Below are 18,306 nucleotides of genomic sequence, written 5' to 3' on the forward strand. Positions count from 1 at the left end.
GCATTTCCACCACGGGGGTGGTGATGGAGTGTGACCGCGTTAAGGCCGTGCGTAATTGGCCGACTCCAACCACGGTGAAGGAGGTGCAGCGGTTTTTAGGCTTTGCCAATTACTACCGGAGGTTTATCCGGGGTTTTGGCCAGGTAGCGGCTCCCATTACCTCACTGCTGAAGGGGGGGCCGGTGCGTTTGCGATGGTCGACGGAGGCGGACGGAGCCTTCAAGAAGTTGAAGACGCTGTTCACCGACGCACCCGTGTTGGCGCACCCGGACCCGTCTTTAGCGTTCGTAGTGGAGGTGGACGCGTCCGAGGCTGGGGTGGGTGCCGTGCTATCACAGCGCTCGGGTGTGCCATTGAAACTCCGCCCCTGCGCTTTCTTTTCGAAGAAGCTCAGTTCGGCGGAGCGTAACTACGATGTGGGGGACAGGGAGTTGCTAGCAGTGGTCAAAGCTCTGAGGGTGTGGCGGCACTGGCTTGAGGGGGCTAAACACCCCTTTCTCATCTGGACCGACCACCGAAACCTGGAGTACATCCGGGCAGCGAGGAGACTGAATCCACGTCAGGCGAGGTGGGCCATGTTCTTCGCCCGGTTTAGGTTTACCATCTCCTATAGACCGGGTTCCCTGAATACTAAGGCCGACGCGCTGTCCCGTCTCTATGACACGGAGGACCGGCCCATCGATCCAACTCCCATCATTCCAGCGTCTAGGCTGGTGGCACCTGTGGTATGGGAGGTGGACGCGGACATCGAGCGGGCATTGGTGTTAGAACCTGCGCCTGTGCAGGTGCCCTTGGGGCGCATGTATGTGCCGCTCGGTGTTCGTGATCGTTTGATTCGGTGGGCGCACACGCTACCCACTGCGGGTCATCCTGGTGAGGCGAGGACAGTGCGGAGTCTAAGGGGGAAGTACTGGTGGCCCACCTTAGCTAAGGACGTGAGGTCCTATGTCTCTTCCTGTTCGGTGTGTGCCCAGAGTAAGGCTCCTAGGCATCTACCAAGAGGGAAGTTACAGCCCCTCCCCGTTCCACAACAACCATGGTCGCACCTGTCCATCGACTTCCTGACAGATCTTCCCCCCTCTCAGGGGAATACGGCGATTCTGGTGGTTGTGGATTGGTTCTCTAAGTCCTGCCGTCTCCTCCCATTGCCCGGTCTCCCTACGGCCCTGCAGACTGCGGAGGCCCTATTTACCCACGTCTTCCGGCACTACGGGGTGCCGGAGGACATTGTCTCTGATCGAGGTTCCCAGTTCACATCCAGGGTCTGGAAAGCGTTTATGGAGCGGCTGGGGGTCTCGGTCAGTTTGACCTCCGGTTATCACCCCGAGAGCAATGGGCAGGCGGAGAGGGTGAACCAGGAGGTGGGCAGGTTCCTGAGGTCGTATTGCCAGGACCGGCCAGGGGAGTGGGCGAGGTATATTCCCTGGGCTGAGTTAGCCCAGAACTCACTTCGCCACTCCTCTACTAACATATCACCCTTTCAGTGTGTGTTAGGTTACCAGCCGGTCCTGGCACCATGGCACCGGAGTCAGACCGAGGCTCCTGCGGTGGAGGACTGGGTCCAGCACTCCAAGGAGACCTGGAGAGCCGTCCAGGACTCACTAAAGGAGGCTAGTGCGCAGCAGAAGAGGAGTGCTGACCGCCACCGCAGTGAGGCGCCCGTGTTCGCACCGGGAGACAGGGTCTGGCTCTCGACCCGGAACCTGCCCCTCCGCGTGCCCTGCCGGAAGCTGGGGCCGCAGTGTGTGGGGCCCTTCAAAGTCCTGAGGAGGATAAACGAGGTGTGTTATCGGTTGCAACTCCCTTCCTATTACCGTATTAACCCCTCGTTTCATGTGTCTCTCCTCAGGCCGGTGGTAGCTGGTCCCCTTCACGAAGATGAGGTGCCGGAGGTCCCTCCGCCCCCTCTGGACATCGGGGGGTCCCCGGCGTACAGCATACGGGCCATACTGGACTCGAGACGCCGGGCGAGGGGCCTACAGTGCCTCGTTGACTGGGAGGGGTACGGCCCGGAGGAGAGGTGCTGGGTGCCGGCGGCGGACGTCCTGGACCCATCTATGTTGAGGGAGTTCCACCACCTCCGTCCGGATCGCCCTGCGCCTCGCCCTCCGGGTCGACCTCGAGGCCGGTGTCGGCGCGCTGCGGGAGCCGCGCGTCAGGAGGGGGGTACTGTCACGATTCCTACCGACAGTGGCGCCCCCTCCTGCTCGGGTGGCGCTCGGCGGTCGTCGTCACCGGCCTATTAGCTGCCACCGATTCCCTTTTGCTTTTCCCTTTTTTTATTTTGTGACACCTGTGGTCAATTAGCCATTAGAGGGGCTATTTAGTTTAGCTGGCCCGCTCCTGTTCGTGCGGGATTAATGATTGTTTCTTTGACAGACGGCTTATGTTCGTGTCGACGTTGTTTGACGCCGTATGTATTTTCTCCCCTGTGTGTGGGAACATTTGTTTTTTGTGTGAGTGTATATTAAAAACACCACTACCCTGTGTTCGCTGCTTCCTGCGCCTCATTCCTCCTCCACGATTACCAAGCCGTAACAATATAGACTTATTTTTCTACTGTATTATTGACTGTATGTTTGTTTTACTCCATGTGTAACTCTGTGTTGTTGTATGTGTCGAACTGCTTTGCTTTATCTTGGCCAGGTCGCAATTGTAAATGAGAACTTGTTCTCAACTTGCCTACCTGGTTAAATAAAGGTGAAATAAAAAAATAAAAAATTTGGCTGTTTTTGCTGCCAGAGCCAGTCTACCTCTGAAAATAACATACTTTTGGTTATGTAGTGTATGTGGACACCTGCTTCTCATTCAAAAATCATGTACACAAATTTGGAGTTGGTCTGCCCATTGCTGCTATAACTGCCTCCAGTCAAGTTCTTCCACACCGATCTCGACAAACCATCGCTGTATGGACCTCCCTTTGTGCACAGGGTCATTGTCATGCTGAAACAGGAAAGGGCCTTCCCCAAACTGTTGCCACAAAGTTGGAAGGACAGAATCGTCTAGAATGTAATTTTATGCTGTAGTGTTAAGATTTCTCTTCACTGGAACGAAGGGGCCTGAATCATGAAAAACAGCCCCAAACCATTATTCCTCCTCCACCAAACTTTACAGTTGGCACTATGCATTTGGACAGGTAGCGTTCTCCTGGCATCCGCCAAACCCAGATTCGTTTGTCGGACTGCCAGATGGCAAAGTGTGACTCATCACTCCAGGGAACTCGTTTCCACTGAGTCCAATGGCAGCGAGCTTTACACCACTCCAGCCAAACGCTTGGCATTGCGCATGGTGATCTTAGGCTTGTGTGCGGCTGCTAGGTCATGGAAACCCATTTCAAGAAGCTCCCAACAAACAGTTCTTGTGCTGACATTGCTTCCAGAGACAGTTTGGAACTCGGTAGTGAGTGTTGCAACCAAGGACAGACAATTTTTACACGCTACGCACTTCTGCACTCTGCGGTCCCTTTCTGTGAGCTTGTGTGGCCTACCACTTTGCGGCTGGGCTGTTGTTGCTCCTAGATGTTTCCACTTCACCGAAACATGACCCGCCAAACCGCACTTCTTAACACCCGCCTGCACCAATGTGTCAAAGGAAACACCATTCAACTGACCACAGCCTGACTTTGGCCTGCCACAATTACTTTTTTAATTTAACCGTTATTTTACCAGGTAAGTTGACTGAGAACACATTCTCATTTACAGCAACAACCTGGGGAATAGTTACAGGGGAGAGGAGGGGGGATGAAAGAGCCAATTGTAAGCTAATCACAAGAAGTCGCTAGAGCCCGATGAGCCAAGTAAAGACTCCCCGGCCAAACCCTCCACTAACCCGGACGACGCTGGGCCAATTGTGCACTGCCCTACGGGACTCCCGATCACGGATGGTTGTGATACAGTCTGGGATCAAACCCAGGTCTGTACTGACGCCTCTAGCACTGCGATGCAGTGCATTAGACGGCTGCGCCACTCGGGAGGCCCCACAGCATAATTATTAACTTGACCATGCTTAAAGAGATTTTCAATGTCTGATTTAATATTGTTACAGATCTACTAATCACTGGCCTCTTTTGAAGCTTTCAAAAGGCTCCCTGGTCTTTGTAATTTAATATGTGCTTGAAATTCAATACTTAACTGAGGGACCTGACACAGAGGAAGTGTTAGTCATAAAAAAATCCTGTCAACCCCTATTATTTCACACAGAGTCCATGCAACATATGTTCTCTTGATAAGTGTGTGAATTAGACAATTTTCCTGTCCTGCTAAGCATTCAAAATGTAAAGAGTACTTTTGCGTATCAGGGAAAATGTATGGAGTAAATTTTCCCTGATACTGTATGGAGTAAAAGTACATAATTTTGTTTAGGAATGTAGTGAAGTAAAAGTAAAAGTTTATTTTTGTTTAAGTGTTATCTTTAAATAAATTAAGAGGATGAGCACTATACCCGCTGCGCCTTGGTCCAATCCTTACGACGCCAATGACAGTAGTACTTTCAAATATTTTTACTCAAGTACTTTATACCACTGCTACATTGTCTTGCAGGTTTTCATCAAGGATCTCTCTGTACTTTGGTCCGTTCATCTTTCTCTCGATCCTGACTAGTCTCCCAGTCCCTGCTGCTGAAAAACATCCCCACAGCATGATGCTGCCACCCCAATGCTTCACCGTAGGGATGGTATTGGCCAGGTGATGAGCAGTGACTGGTTTCTTTCAGATGTGATGCTTGGCATTCAAGCCAAAGAGTTCAATCTTGGTTTCATCAGACAAGAGACTCTTGTTTCTCATGGTCTGAGAGTCCATTAGGTGCCTTTTGGCAAACTCCAAGTGGACTGTCATGTGCCTTTTACTGAGATGTGGCTTCCGTCTGGCCACTCTACCATAAAGGCCTGATTGCTGCAGAGATGGTTCTCCTTCTGGAATGTTCTCCCATCTCCACAGAGAAACTCTGGAGCTCAGTCAGAGTGGCCATCGGGTTCTTGGTCACCTCCCTGACCAAAGCCCCCCCCCCCCCAAACTTCTTCCATTTAAGAATGATGGAGGCCACTGTGTTCGGAGCTCTACAGACAATTTCTTCAACCTCATGGCTTGGTTTTTGCTCTGACATGCATTGTCAACTGTGGGACCTTATATAGACAGGACCTTTCTAAATCATGTCCAGCTGGCTAGCATTTACTGCTAGTGAAGTTGTTAGCTAGCAAGTTAGCATAAACTAGCCCTAATTGGGCTAGTCATTGTCTAAATGACTGGTAGAAACACATTCATAACCATAAAGGGGTAATTAGCCCCCAGGGGCCAGTTACCCCCTAGTAAGGTGGGGGTGAGTTGCCCCAACACACTCATCCAACATATTACTACTTTACAAAAAAAATATCTTCATTTTTATGGCTAAACAGGTGGATTATTTATCTTAAGGCTTTCCTTCTTGTATGTAAAAAATAAATAATTGGAATATATCTACAACTTTTTCAACATTTCAAAAAATTAGATGAACTTACCACAAAATCATTTGGTTGAAATATCTCCAAAAGTTGTGATGACACAGAGGACATTTTTTGTTGAGCAAGAGCAGCCAAGGGAAATAATTTGGTGACAGTTTGTGGTCTTAATATGAATTACAAGGAGGAGTTAGCCCCAAGGGGGCTAATGACACATGTTCATAATGGTTGCACTTTTATTTTGCAGATGCTCTTATCCAGAGCATCTTACATTAGCGATACATTTTCATATTTGTTCATACTGGTCCCCTATGGGAATCATTGGAGTCAACATGGGCAAACATCCCTGTGAAACGCTTGACACCTTCTAGAGTCCATGCCCTGACGAATTGAGGCTGTCCTTGGGGCAATATTAGGAGGTGTTTTTAATGTTTTGTACACTCATTGTATAGTATTCACTGTAGTGTTTTTGCAGACAGGACTGTAGTATTTACTGTAGTGTTTTTGCAGATATGACTGTAGTAACACCTGCCAACTAGGGTTAGCTAAAATGGACCTACTACCAGACTACACTGTTAATGTTTTAGTATACTAGTCATGTTCGCAAAAACTCAACAGTAAATACTACAGAATACTATAGTCATGTCTACAAAAACACTACCGTGAATACCAAGGGTTGGAACCGGTTCAGGGAACAGAACCTAAAACCATAAAATAACACAATTATTTGAGGAATAGAACCCGAACCGAAAGCAAAAGTTATCTATACTGTTCCGGAACAGAACCGTTATTTTAAAAGCATGGGAACCGGTTAATAACGTTATTTTACTTTCCGGGGATTTTTTTCCATTGCCACAAAAATCCTAACAAAGCTCCTATGCAAAGCCCTGACTCTGTCGCTCAGAAACCAGCATCTGCCTGCTAGCTGGAAATCTTTGCCAGTGGGTGTGCTTGTGTGTAGGCTACCTGCCCCACTCCTCTGAAGCATAGGTTACTATTTTCTACTGACAACTTTACAAGCATGATTCAGAAATTAGGGATAAATGTTTAAAATAATGGATTAACTTTTTCAATGCTAGTTAAAGATACTATAGTTATCACGTTTCACATTGGATTTATTAACTACAAAAAGGTAAGACATGTTTTTAATTCTACTGCTGCTTTGCACACACAAGCTTGTTAGCTAGCTAGCCAGCTAACTAACTAACGTTTTCTCTGGTCCAATGTTAAACCAACTTGGATGTTCAAAGATATTCAAAGTTCCTCCATAGAAGCCACTCCTCCGTAGGTATAATTCTGTGAGCCTAATTCAGATAATTCATGTCATGACAAGATGCCCAGCGCTTCAAGGCAAGCTTCCTCCATCAACTCTTGCTCTCTCCTCACCCACAAAATGTCAGTTACATTGCACACCCTACACTGTGACTGGCAGCACAGTGTGTGTTTGTCTTTCATTTTGATTAAACCATGCTGTTACCGCAAAATGCAATTTACTCTTAACGACTTTACTATACAGATTATATCGCTTACCCGCTGCATAGCAAGCTGCTCTATCCACACTGATTGGTGAAGTAATTTAACGTTGAGCTAAATGTAAAAAAATATATATATATCTATTTCAGAGGTTTAAATAGGTACAGAAACAATCTATATAAACCTGTCGTTTATTTTGGTTTCCACCAGTTCAGAATTTTATTTTGCTGGTGGAACAATGGAACGGAACAAAAAAAATATATATTCTGTTCATAATGAAACGATAGGAAAATAATTACAACCCCTGATGAACACTATAGTAATCTACAGTCATGTCCGCAAAAACACTACAGTGAATACTATAGTATACAGTATAAATATAGTAATACTACAGTATTTATACCATAGTAGACTAGTGTATGTTTTAATGTGGGTCTGCAAAGTACACTGAGGTTTTCAATTAAAGAGAAAATGTATGCTACTAACATCACACTGGTTCAAGCGCTGGACAGAAAACACAGTAAACTAATGTTAAAGATTTGTCAAACCATTTAATCACTGTTGGAGTATATAAAAATTGTGGACAAATTATTCACCTTTTCAAATTCTGTGAGGGTTTAAGGAGATGGACTGTAATGTATTTTTTACTGAGATGGGCCTAGTACCTGCACATAGTAGAAGTAGCCCCTCGGCACAGATCTAGGATCAGTTGGGATACCCTCCCTCCCCAATCTAAACCTCAACCACTAACCTGTGAAGCGTGGTCACATGTGGCTCTCATTGGAATGCATCCACAGCTATAGGGCCAAGAATGATGTATGTTTATTCTAGAACGACAGTAACCCCTGGGCCTGGGCAGTATGGATGGAGCTTATTTGCAGCCTCACAGTTCTTCTAGCGATCTCAAGACTGCACTTCATTCCAAAAAGATTTCTCCTTCCCTCTGCTCTCGTTCACTTCCTTTCACAGATCTGGATAGGTGAGAACAACACACCGGGAACTAGGGTGAGTGATGGAGGCTTACACCTACCCAGTCGTCTCAGGTTTGTGAACGGGAGAGTCAAGTGAACAAGGGCAGAGGGGAGGAGATGCTATTTTTTTTAAAGAAATGCAGCCCAACCTTCTTCCAGACACACCTTCAGTCCCAGAGCGACTCAGCTCCACACAGTGCCAGACATTCCAGTCTTACAGGCAGGTTGGCTTCTGAAGCACACTGGGAGAATTTCTCTCTCTCTCTCTCCAGCATTGTAAACCCACATTTCTTCACTCTGTAACAGCAGAATCAATGTTAGAAATATGCCAGGGTTCAGAGTACTGAAGCCTATGGCATTCTCTTCCGAGGCAGAAACTTGTAGGAACAGCCTCCCACTGTGCCACAATCAACACCGTTATTTGGTGCAGAGACAAAGCAATAGTTTTACAATCTTTGAATGTCACTCCAATGAAAGAATAGATGGACTTAATGACTTCCCAATGAAAGCATGGATCATTTTGTTTCTTGAAATACACACACAAAAAAAAGCCATGACTCAAATAATGACGAGGATCGTGTTTACATTTTCTTATCCTTTATTGTCATACATAGGAAAATAGCATTTCTGGTATTCAATTTTTTTTCATATTTGTTTTTTTTACGTGTAATTAAGCAGAACTGAATTATTACAGTAGTTAGATAGAGTTACTGGGAGAGATCGACCTATGGTTGAAAGTAAGGCAGAAAGGGGAATATTTACAATAGAACTGAATCAGGGGGACCAGACCAGCCATGGACACACAGCTGGGTCAGACATCTGTCTAGGTGGGTTGATGTGGTCGTCATCTAATCAAACGAGTCATGTACAAAGAAAGAAATACACAAACAATCTTAAAAAACAACAAACAGTTTCTGTAATGGCAAGATACCATTTAATGATGATGATTGCCAGTGATACTGATGATATGGTGGTCCATTCTGAGTTTACCCATCCAAATTTAACACACCAGAAAATGTGTTTAAAAAAAAGTTTGGCTCATCATAAGTTCTGAATCACTGTGATGGATGGCAAATTTGAGTACAATATAAGTGGGTTTAAAGCGCATGTACCCACTGGTTTCTCTCAAGGAATATGGGCCAAAACTGCTACCCTGAAAAGTCCGTTGTTTTCTTTATATGGTTTCCTAAGTGCAGTAGCCTGTTGAAAAAGCACCTTTTACACTCAAATCCAGAGATACAGCTTAGATACTCGTAGCAGAGCCCTCCAGTCCTTGGCATAGAATTTAGAAAACAACTTTATTGTCCATGTCTTACAGCACACATCACACACAGTTGAGACATGCACAGGGTCAAGCTGAGTGCAGGACCCCTGGATGGAGAGCATGCTGTGGGGTTAAGGGCCTTGCTTAAGGGCCCAACAGTAGAAGAACATCTTTAGGATGTGAATCCAGCAGCCCTTCCGCCCCAGGATTTGAACCAGAAACCTTTCAGCAACAGGTCCAATTCCTTAGCCGTTGGGCTACCTATAACTTTTCTCCATGCTTAACCCTCTCCTGCTAGACCTGCTAACATAAGTGCACTTGAGAACAGAGGGCTCATCTTGATGGGGTGTGATGGGTTAACTCATTAATGGAAGAGTAGGTCTCATAATTAACTCCCGTCTGGCTGATCTGATGACCCCTCAATAACATTCCACAGTTTCACCAAGCACAGACACCACTGGATAGCTTAATGCACTGACTACGGGTTTCTCTGGATAGGAGCTTCTATATGTTCTGTACATGTAAATGTTATATTTCACAGATACAGATTGGACAACGATCAGCTGCCCTTTTCAGGTACAGTACTGTACACTATAAATGACTAGCTTTGCTTGCTGGCCTAACCAACTAACCTTTACTACTGTAAATGACTAAGCAGTTCTTCATATTGGATTGCTTTGCATTGAAAAGCCAATGTATAAAACATACAGTATACACATAAGTAGCTTTCGCCGAGTCTCTTTTGTCAGATTAACATTGATTTCAAAGACATATAAAGAAAGTAAAAGAGCTTATAGGTTCAAGAGCATGGACCAGGTGGGCCGCGGTGTCTGCTGGTTTTCACTCAGTTACTTGCCTTCAATCAGCATCTGATGCAAACCTGGGAAACCAGGTGGGTGTGATTGGACTCTTAACTAACCAGTTATTACATAATGGACCAGTAAAGCACCACGGTGAAAACCAGCAGCCACTAGTCTGCAGCCCTGAGGTCTTTTAGGGAGTGGGAAGAGGCACGAGGTCAGGGAAGTGGTGATAACAGTACTGGATTGGCCGTTAGGGTCAAGGAGGGATGTGATTGGGCCAGAGGTTTGGCACTATAGGGAGCAGGAGGGAATATGTAAGAGATATAGACTCGAACCTGTTCTCTGAGAGAATCTGGCAGCTCACATATCAACACAGTACTTTCACATTTCAACTGGGCTAATAGCACAGATTATGGGCTAGAATGAGCTGGGTCATAAGACTGTCTTGAGGATCTAACTCCTGAAGCAGATTCACAGAGCAATATAATATGTAGAATAGAATGTGTGACAGTGTAGTCTTTTAAACACATCTAATGACATATACAACATTATCTTCTGAGAGTTAGACCTTGCGCAGCTGCCTGTCACACTTGTCATCTGCTAAGGGTAACAAGGTGTGTGTGTGGCAGGGGGATGTGATTTAACCTAAAGGCCTGAAATCCGCTTTAAGCTGAACAATCACATCCCTGAGATGGCCGTTACCTGTTAGTTCACTGTCTAGCACCAGGACAAGCCCTCATCTGCTTTGCTGCAGTAGGGAGGAGAGGAGGGGGTAAAGAGGGCAGAGGCCAGCAGGGTCTGAATCAGATTCAGAACCCTACTCTGTTCTGGCCCAGGTCTGCTCCTGTAGCACCAGTGTCCTGATGAGGACTCAGACTCCCTAACGGGGCCTTCCCGGAGAAGGGCTGGGTGGATGAGTCTGATTAGTCTGTCAGCCTGTGGTCGGGTTGAGGTTGGACTGGGCTGGGTTGGGCAGGAACAGCCAGGGTATAGGTGTGGGACCAAGCTGCTCTGAATTCTAGAGGCAGGTACTAATAATTCTGCCGTCCAGGTCAAGTGCTGCAACGGGGTTAAGGGTGGCATCAGGGTCACGATTGGGCTGAGCTGGGTTTGCTGTGTCGAGATGCTGGCTGGGTCAGATGGTAGTTCTGACGATTCTGCCAGGCCGGGGGCTGCGGTGCACCTTAGTGTGTTTGGAGAGGTGGTCACTGCGGGCAAACTTCTTCTCACACAGAGAGCACTCGTAGGGCTTGACCCCAGAGTGGGAGCGCCGGTGACGAGACAGCTCATCAGAACGAGAGAACCTACAGAGACAGAGGTGCTTTAATAATTTCTCTGAATTCTAATTGTTTCTATGCTAAACACTTAGCTCAGTTGGTTCCAGCTAAGTGTGTCAGGAGGCCTGTTATTCCCACTGTTTGATTGCCCCCAAATTAGAGCTCAGACCCAGCTCTGAGGGAAATAGGAACACTAAATGGTGGGTCAAACAGTATTTACAATATACAGTGCCTTCAGAGAGTATTCATACCCCTTGACTTATTCCACATTTGGTTGTGTTAGAGCCTGAATTCAAAATGGATTAAATATGTTTTATTCTCACACATCTACACACAATACCCCATAATGACAAAGTAGAGATTTGTGCACATTTATTGAAGATGAAATACAGAAATCTAATTTGCATAAGTATTCACACCCTTGAGTCACTAATTTGTAGAAGCACCTTTGGCAGCGATTACAGCTATGAATCTTTCTGGGTAAGTCTCTACGAGCTTTCCACACCAGGATTGTAACATTTGCCCATTATTCTTTTCAAAATTCTTCAAGCTGTCAAATTGGTTGTTGATCATTGCTAGATAACTATTTTCAGTTCTTGCCTTAGATTTTCAAGTAGATTTAAGTCAAAACTGTAACTCGGCCACTCAGGAACATTCACTGTACTCTTCTTTGCGAGGCATTGGTAAAACTCCCTGGTCTTTGTGATTGAATCTGTGTTTGAAATTCACTGGGCGACTGAGGGACCTTACAGATAATTGTATGTGTGGGGTACAGAGATGAGGTAGTCATTCAGAAATCATATTAAACACTATTATTCCACACAGAGTGAATCCATGCAACTTATTATGCACATGTTAGGCTTATTTAGGCTTGCCATAACAAAGGGGTTGAATACTTATTGACTCAAGACATTTCAGCTTTTCATTTTTAAATAATTTGCAAAACATTCTAAAAACATAATTCCACTGTGATATTATGGGGCATTATGTGTAGGCCAGAAAAAAAAGGAATCTCAATTTTATCCATTTTAAATTTGTGCTGTAATACAACACAACGTGGAAAAAAGTCAAGGGTTGTGATACTTCTGAAGGCACTGTACAAACATTATAAGCATATCCTTTCACATCTTCTAACTACCTCAATAACCCTAAGCCCAATCCTTTCCTTACAGAGCTCACTGCAGTTGCATATTGGGAAACTGTAACTGTTAGCAACAGTGAGTGTGTTGTAATATCTAATATTTGCTGAGCTTCTATATTGTTACCGTTTCATACCAGCTCTACTCCCTACCTCTGCAGAGACAGAACAATATTTTCTTTATGCTCAGCTTTACAAAATAATTACAGTGAAATACTGTATTTCAATATTCCAACAAAAATAACAACTGTGATAGAGCATCTGTTTGTCACTGTCATCGTCATACCCACTTCATTTAAACCATCATCCTCATACCCACTTCATTTAAACCATCATCCTCATACCCACTTCATTTAAACCATCATCCTCATACCCACTTCATTTAAACCATCATCCTCATACCCACTTCATTTAAACCATCATCCTCATACCCACTTCATTTAAACCATCATCCTCATACCCACTTCATTTAAACCATCATCCTCATACCCACTTCATTTAAACCATCATCCTCATACCCACTTCATTTAAACCATCATCCTCATACCCACTTCATTTAAACCATCATCCTCATACCCACTTCATTTAAACCATCATTACAGGCTCTTCTCCCTTCATTTTATTATCCTATCACATGTTAATGACTAGCCTACATGGTAATAAACTACATTTAACAAACCCAAGGTTGCTGTTTTTTCTCTGCATGTTGACTAGCATTGTTAGGATTTAACCCACCTCCAGACACAGTCAGGCCAGCTGCAGGTGTAGGGCTTCTCTCCGGTGTGTCTGCGGAAGTGGGCCTTCAGATGGCTGCTCTTGGTGTACATCTTCTCACAGCCCGGGTGAGAACATTTGTGTACCCTCAGCATCTCTTTAGGAGGGGGTCTGTTCCCCATAGGGGGGGGCACAGCTTTGACCACAACCCCTCCACTGTGACCCCCAACGACTGTTGCCCCAACAAGCCCCCCGGCAACCCTCACAGTGATCGGTAGAGGGGCAATCTTCACATACTTCTGGTCTGGAGCGTCCGTGCTGGTTATGCTGAGAAGAGTGGCTGAGGTGGAGGGCACCTGTGAGGCCAGCAGGGTAACGTTCTGCCCTCCGTGGAGTCCTAGAACTAGGTGGGCCAATCTCAGCCCACTGGATGCACCAGGAGGAGAGCCTGTCTGGGGGTGAGGCTGGGCCAGAGGCAAGGACTGGACCTGTAAAACCAGGGGTGCTCCCAGGAGCACTGAGGGGGTGAGGGGGGATGGGCTTGGGGTGTGAGGGGTGTTGGGGGTTTGTGGGGTGGGGGGTGACAGGGCATTGCTGGTCCCTGGCTCACTGTGTCCCCCTGAGAAGGAGAGGAGTTGTTCCATGGAGCTGGAAGGGGAGGGAGCTGGCTCCTCTATGGGTTCACTAGAGAAGAGAACCCCCTCTCTCACCAGCTCCATCTTCTCCCTGAGGAACTCCTCGATGTCCTCCATGGTGGGAGAGAAGGGTGAGGGCAGGCGGGGGCTGAAGTCAGGCAGACCCTCTGTGGGGGTCAGATAGAGTCGGAGCAGGCCCCCTTCCTCTTCGTCATCCTCCTCCTTTCCAGGGCTGAAGCTGAGTCGAGCCCCCATGTCCCCGGCCTCGGGGCTGTAACAGGAAGTAAAGCTACCCACCTCGCTCCCCCCCTCGCTGCCCTCTCCCTCTACAAGCCCCAGGGAGACCAGGCTAACACTGTCCCTATAGAGGTCATTATCAGAGACCAGCGCTCTGCTGCTTAACGACACCATTGATACAGTCCAGATACAGTCCAGATACACAGGAGAACCACGCTTCTCACTACACCTGCATAGAAAACGTTGGGGATACCGCAGTTAAAAACGTAAATGCTGAATCATGAATGAGAATATAATATTTAACACCGATTTAATTAAGTACCTAATTATAGGGCAAAATAAATATCATGGGGAATGTATAGAAAGGGTAGTTGAAAGCATTAATTCTCGTAAGAAAGTCAAAATCATTCAATTGAATGCGTTTCATTTGCAAGATCTCTTGAGTTATTACCATTTCGCAACCTGGTAATAATAACTGAAACCTGACAATCTACAAATGACTAGGCCAAACATCCAATCCAAATGGGATCACGCATGTACTGAAACACAGCAAATCTATCACCAAATGAAAAATAATGAACACATTAGTAATTTTTTATGTCGTTCATACCAATGTAGCAAAACTCGGGATAATTAAATGGGTACATTGTGCATAATGATGTGCCCAGTGTAAACAGTAGCAGGGTTGCCATGTCGGCGGTTTTCCTTAGAAAACCATATCGTGGGTGAAAATGGCATTTCTCTTTTATTTATTTTTATTACATTTCACTGTGACCTACTACTACTGATTATCAGGGAGTGATGCAGGCTGTTGCTGAGTGAGTAAGTCAGTGGCCGTGTTCGAGGGGATCATAACCACAATATCAAGGGTAAATTGTGACTGACCGATCTACAAATAATAATGAGTTGTTATTCATGATGCAAGGTTATCAGTCAGTCGGCAGTCACCTGCAGTCGTTTTGATGTTCTCGAACACTGCCAATGAGTGGTGGGGAGGGAGCGCCGGAGGGGTGTGTGTGTGTGTGTCACGTCCTGACCAGTAAAGGGGTCATTTTGTTATTGTAGTTGGTCAGGACGTGGCAGGGGTGTATTTGTTTTGTGTTGTTGGGTTTTTTGGGTTAGTTCTATGTTATGTATTTCTATTTCTATGTGGTATTGTTTGGGATTGGTCTCTAATTGGAGGCAGCTGTATCTCGTTGCCTCTGATTAGAGGCCATATTTAAGTAGGGGTTTTTGTCTTGTGTTTTGTGGGTGGTTGTTCCATGTATAGTCAGAGTACCTTACAGGACTGTTTTTCGTCGTTATTTTGTTCAGTGTTCATTTCTTTAATAAATCAAGATGTTTCACATACCCGCTGCAGTTTGGTCCGATCATTACGACGCTTATGACAGTGTGTGTGTGTTGAGCACAGTCATTGGTGTTGACAGAGCGCTGCAGAAGCCAGTCATGACACGCGATGTGAGAACAACAAACTAGTACTAGCTAGCTACATACTTCTCCCTCATAATTCTTTTTTGCCTCGTTCGCTGTATCCTGACCACCCCCAGTCCTACCAACACTGCAAGGGAGAGAAACTGAGAAATAATCATCCAACAGTTTCAGCAAGAGGATTGAACTATGTGCTTTCTCTCTGGGTAAACTACGTAGCCAGGGCTCGAAATTAAGGGCCCCCCGTCGTCCCGGGACGATAAATAAAAATGTATGGGACGGTTTAAACAGACTGAGACAGTTCTAGGCTGATAGATTCTAAATCATACAACTACTGTACATCAACAAAAAAAAAGTAAGGCAATGAGGCTAATGGAACAGATCAGAACATTTAGCTTAAAATGTTGATAAACTATTTCTTCACATTAGTACAGCAATGTGCACACAGCAGTACCCTACACGCAAATGTTCCAAAATGCAATTAGCAGGAACACACCTTCTAAAAAGGCACCACACATGCGAGCAGTTTCATGTGACAGAAATGAAAAGAGGGGAGATCTAAAGATGCAACAACTAGCATCGGTTGCTAATATGTCTAAGTTTGAGTCTTTGCCTGCTGGACAATAAAAAAGTTGATTTGAAAATCAATAGAAAAATAGAAAATTTTGGTTTCAATGGCATAAGGAATTGTTTAAAAAAATAATTCCCTCAATATATGGTCTGATTTTGGCTAAGCTACCTTGAAACAAGGTAAGACATGCCTCATTAATAAAATGTTAAATGTTATGGCTAAATAGTTTCAAAATGCTGACTGCCTCCACTCAGATTTCAAAGTGGGTGATGTGTGAGGTGCGCAACAGGAACTGGCCTTTCCCCCCCGCTGTTGTGACCATTTCATCTGAACGAACCGTGCTTGGAGTATGTCAACAGAATCAAACCTTTAGATGTTAATGTTAATTATAAACTGTCTGGTTCCCGCCCTGAATGTTTATTGGCTGACAGCCGTGGTATATCAGACCGTATACCACGGGTATGACATTTTATTTTTACTGCTTTAATTACGTTGGTAACCAGTTTATAATAATAGCATTAAGGCACCTGGGGGGGTTGTGGTATATAGACAATATACCACGGCTAAGGGCTGTGTCCAGGCACTCCATGATGCGTCGTACATAAGAACAGCACTTAGCTGTGGTATATTGGCCTTATTCCACACCCCCCGTGCCTTATTGCTTAATTATTTTTATTTTATTTAACCTTTTATTTAACTAGGTAAATTATAATACATTAACTAGGAAAATTATACTACATTATAATTGTCAAACATGACTGGCGTTTAGCCTATATTTAAGTAATTAAAAGTATCTTTAAAATGTGGCTTTGGTATCGGTGTGGACGAGAGGCTGTAACCAATATGCATACTACCTAGTCTACATTTCCATGTAGCCTAATTATTTATGTTGGTCAGAAAGTTGAAGTCAGAGGAGAGAGAGCGGCACGCTGCGGCAAAGAGCGGAACGATTAACTCCATTACTATCAAATTATAAAAGCAGTGATTGATTAATAGTACATTAAACTCTGTTGATGTACTGGACTCATGATGGATGGCTTCTCTCCGTTTCCCTTTCCATCTTGCTCCAGCGGGATGGATGACTAGGACATCAGACTGCAGCCACACATTAATTGACTTTTTTCGTTAAATAAAAGGCAAAAAGCAAACTGTTTGAGCTTTTCGATTTATAGTTACAATTTAATCATTTGGTGTGATAAACCAATAACAAAGGGAGAAATGTAGAGAACAAGGTAAAGCAATTTTACCAGCTGTATTTAGATTGTCATTACGGAGACACCTATTGAATAAATGTGTCAACTCCTTACTTGCTGCGAAAAACATTTGTTGGCCTAGTTCAGGCCTTGTGGGTGGGTTTTGAGCAATTATTGGCTCAACATTTAAGCTAGACCTGGCAACCCTGAACATTGGCCACATGACGCGCATATATGTATCGGGCGCAAAACAACATGGAGCAGGACTGTAATAAGTGCGTATTACACCAAAGTGAAAACTGTAATAGGCCTAGAATCGATTAACTATCTTCGAAATCAGCAAACAGTATTATTTACAACTTCAACTGCTTTTAAATTCAGCGTATGGGCAGGCGAGGTGCATGGCAAAAGGGACCTGACTACAACAGCCAGACAGGAATTCACAAGTCTCAAGTTCGGAGTGTAGGGTCAACCGAAAACAGCAAATACCACCAGTGTGAGGGTGAACTTACCGTCGATAATCATTAACTATATTAAAACCTTTCGAAATGCACCGTCCTCGAAGTTTTTCACCGTCGTCTTATTTTGCAGAAAGGGATCCCGTCCTTGCCACAGTTCCATGTTGGCATTCTTTCTGTGGCCATCACATGACTGCATTGCTGTACACGAGGAGGCACGGATCCAATTCCGCCGTTCTGATTGGCTAAGCGTACGGAGGCTCGCCCTAAAACAAGGGATTTATTGGTTTCCGCTCGATGGGCGCGGTTTGCCATTATTTTGGGAAATGTCACTGATGTCGGTACCTGTCCAAGTAGCCTACTGTCCAGAGCGCCGCATTCAAGTGCTAATCGGAACTAGGAAACGGACATTTCCGACTTGCTAACTGGTCTGCTTGTAGTTATACACGTGTCTCCTTCAAAACAGTTAAGTCGAACATTTCCAAGTTTACTAGTTCCGACTAGTACGTGAACGTGTAAAATGTATCCAGTGTTTTCAAAATGATGTCATATACACAACGTGGCTCATTCAGAAACTATGTCAGTCATGAACTGAACAAGATGGTAGAGCTTTGAACTGCAGGGATGGTACAATGGACCTTTTGTTCAACTGTAGCCTATGCATTGCTTAATTTGTATTAACAATGGACAGCCTTCTTCATGCTTAACCAAAT

At 45.0% G+C, this 18,306-nt stretch overlaps 1 protein-coding gene across 2 annotated transcripts; it reads right to left on the reverse strand.

The window, feature by feature from the left end:
* Positions 1–8,455: 8,455 nt before the first annotated feature.
* On the reverse strand, positions 8,456–17,781 carry LOC115207762 (Krueppel-like factor 15). 2 transcript variants are annotated; one of them, XM_029775228.1, is made up of 3 exons: positions 17,648–17,781; positions 13,093–14,172; positions 8,456–11,246 (listed from the first exon to the last, which is right to left on the reverse strand). In XM_029775228.1, the coding sequence occupies exons 2-3, from the start codon at positions 14,115–14,117 to the stop codon at positions 11,078–11,080; spliced, it is 1,194 nt and encodes a 397-aa protein (XP_029631088.1). In that variant the 5' UTR covers positions 14,118–14,172; positions 17,648–17,781; the 3' UTR covers positions 8,456–11,077. The 2 variants fall into 2 exon arrangements, with proteins under 2 accessions (XP_029631088.1, XP_029631089.1); XM_029775229.1 differs by lacking the exon at positions 17,648–17,781 and having other exon boundaries at positions 13,093–14,982.
* Between the last annotated feature and the right edge of the window lie 525 nt (positions 17,782–18,306).

This window comes from Salmo trutta, chromosome 14 (assembly GCF_901001165.1).
Source record: "Salmo trutta chromosome 14, fSalTru1.1, whole genome shotgun sequence".
Lineage (NCBI taxonomy): Eukaryota > Metazoa > Chordata > Actinopteri > Salmoniformes > Salmonidae > Salmo > Salmo trutta.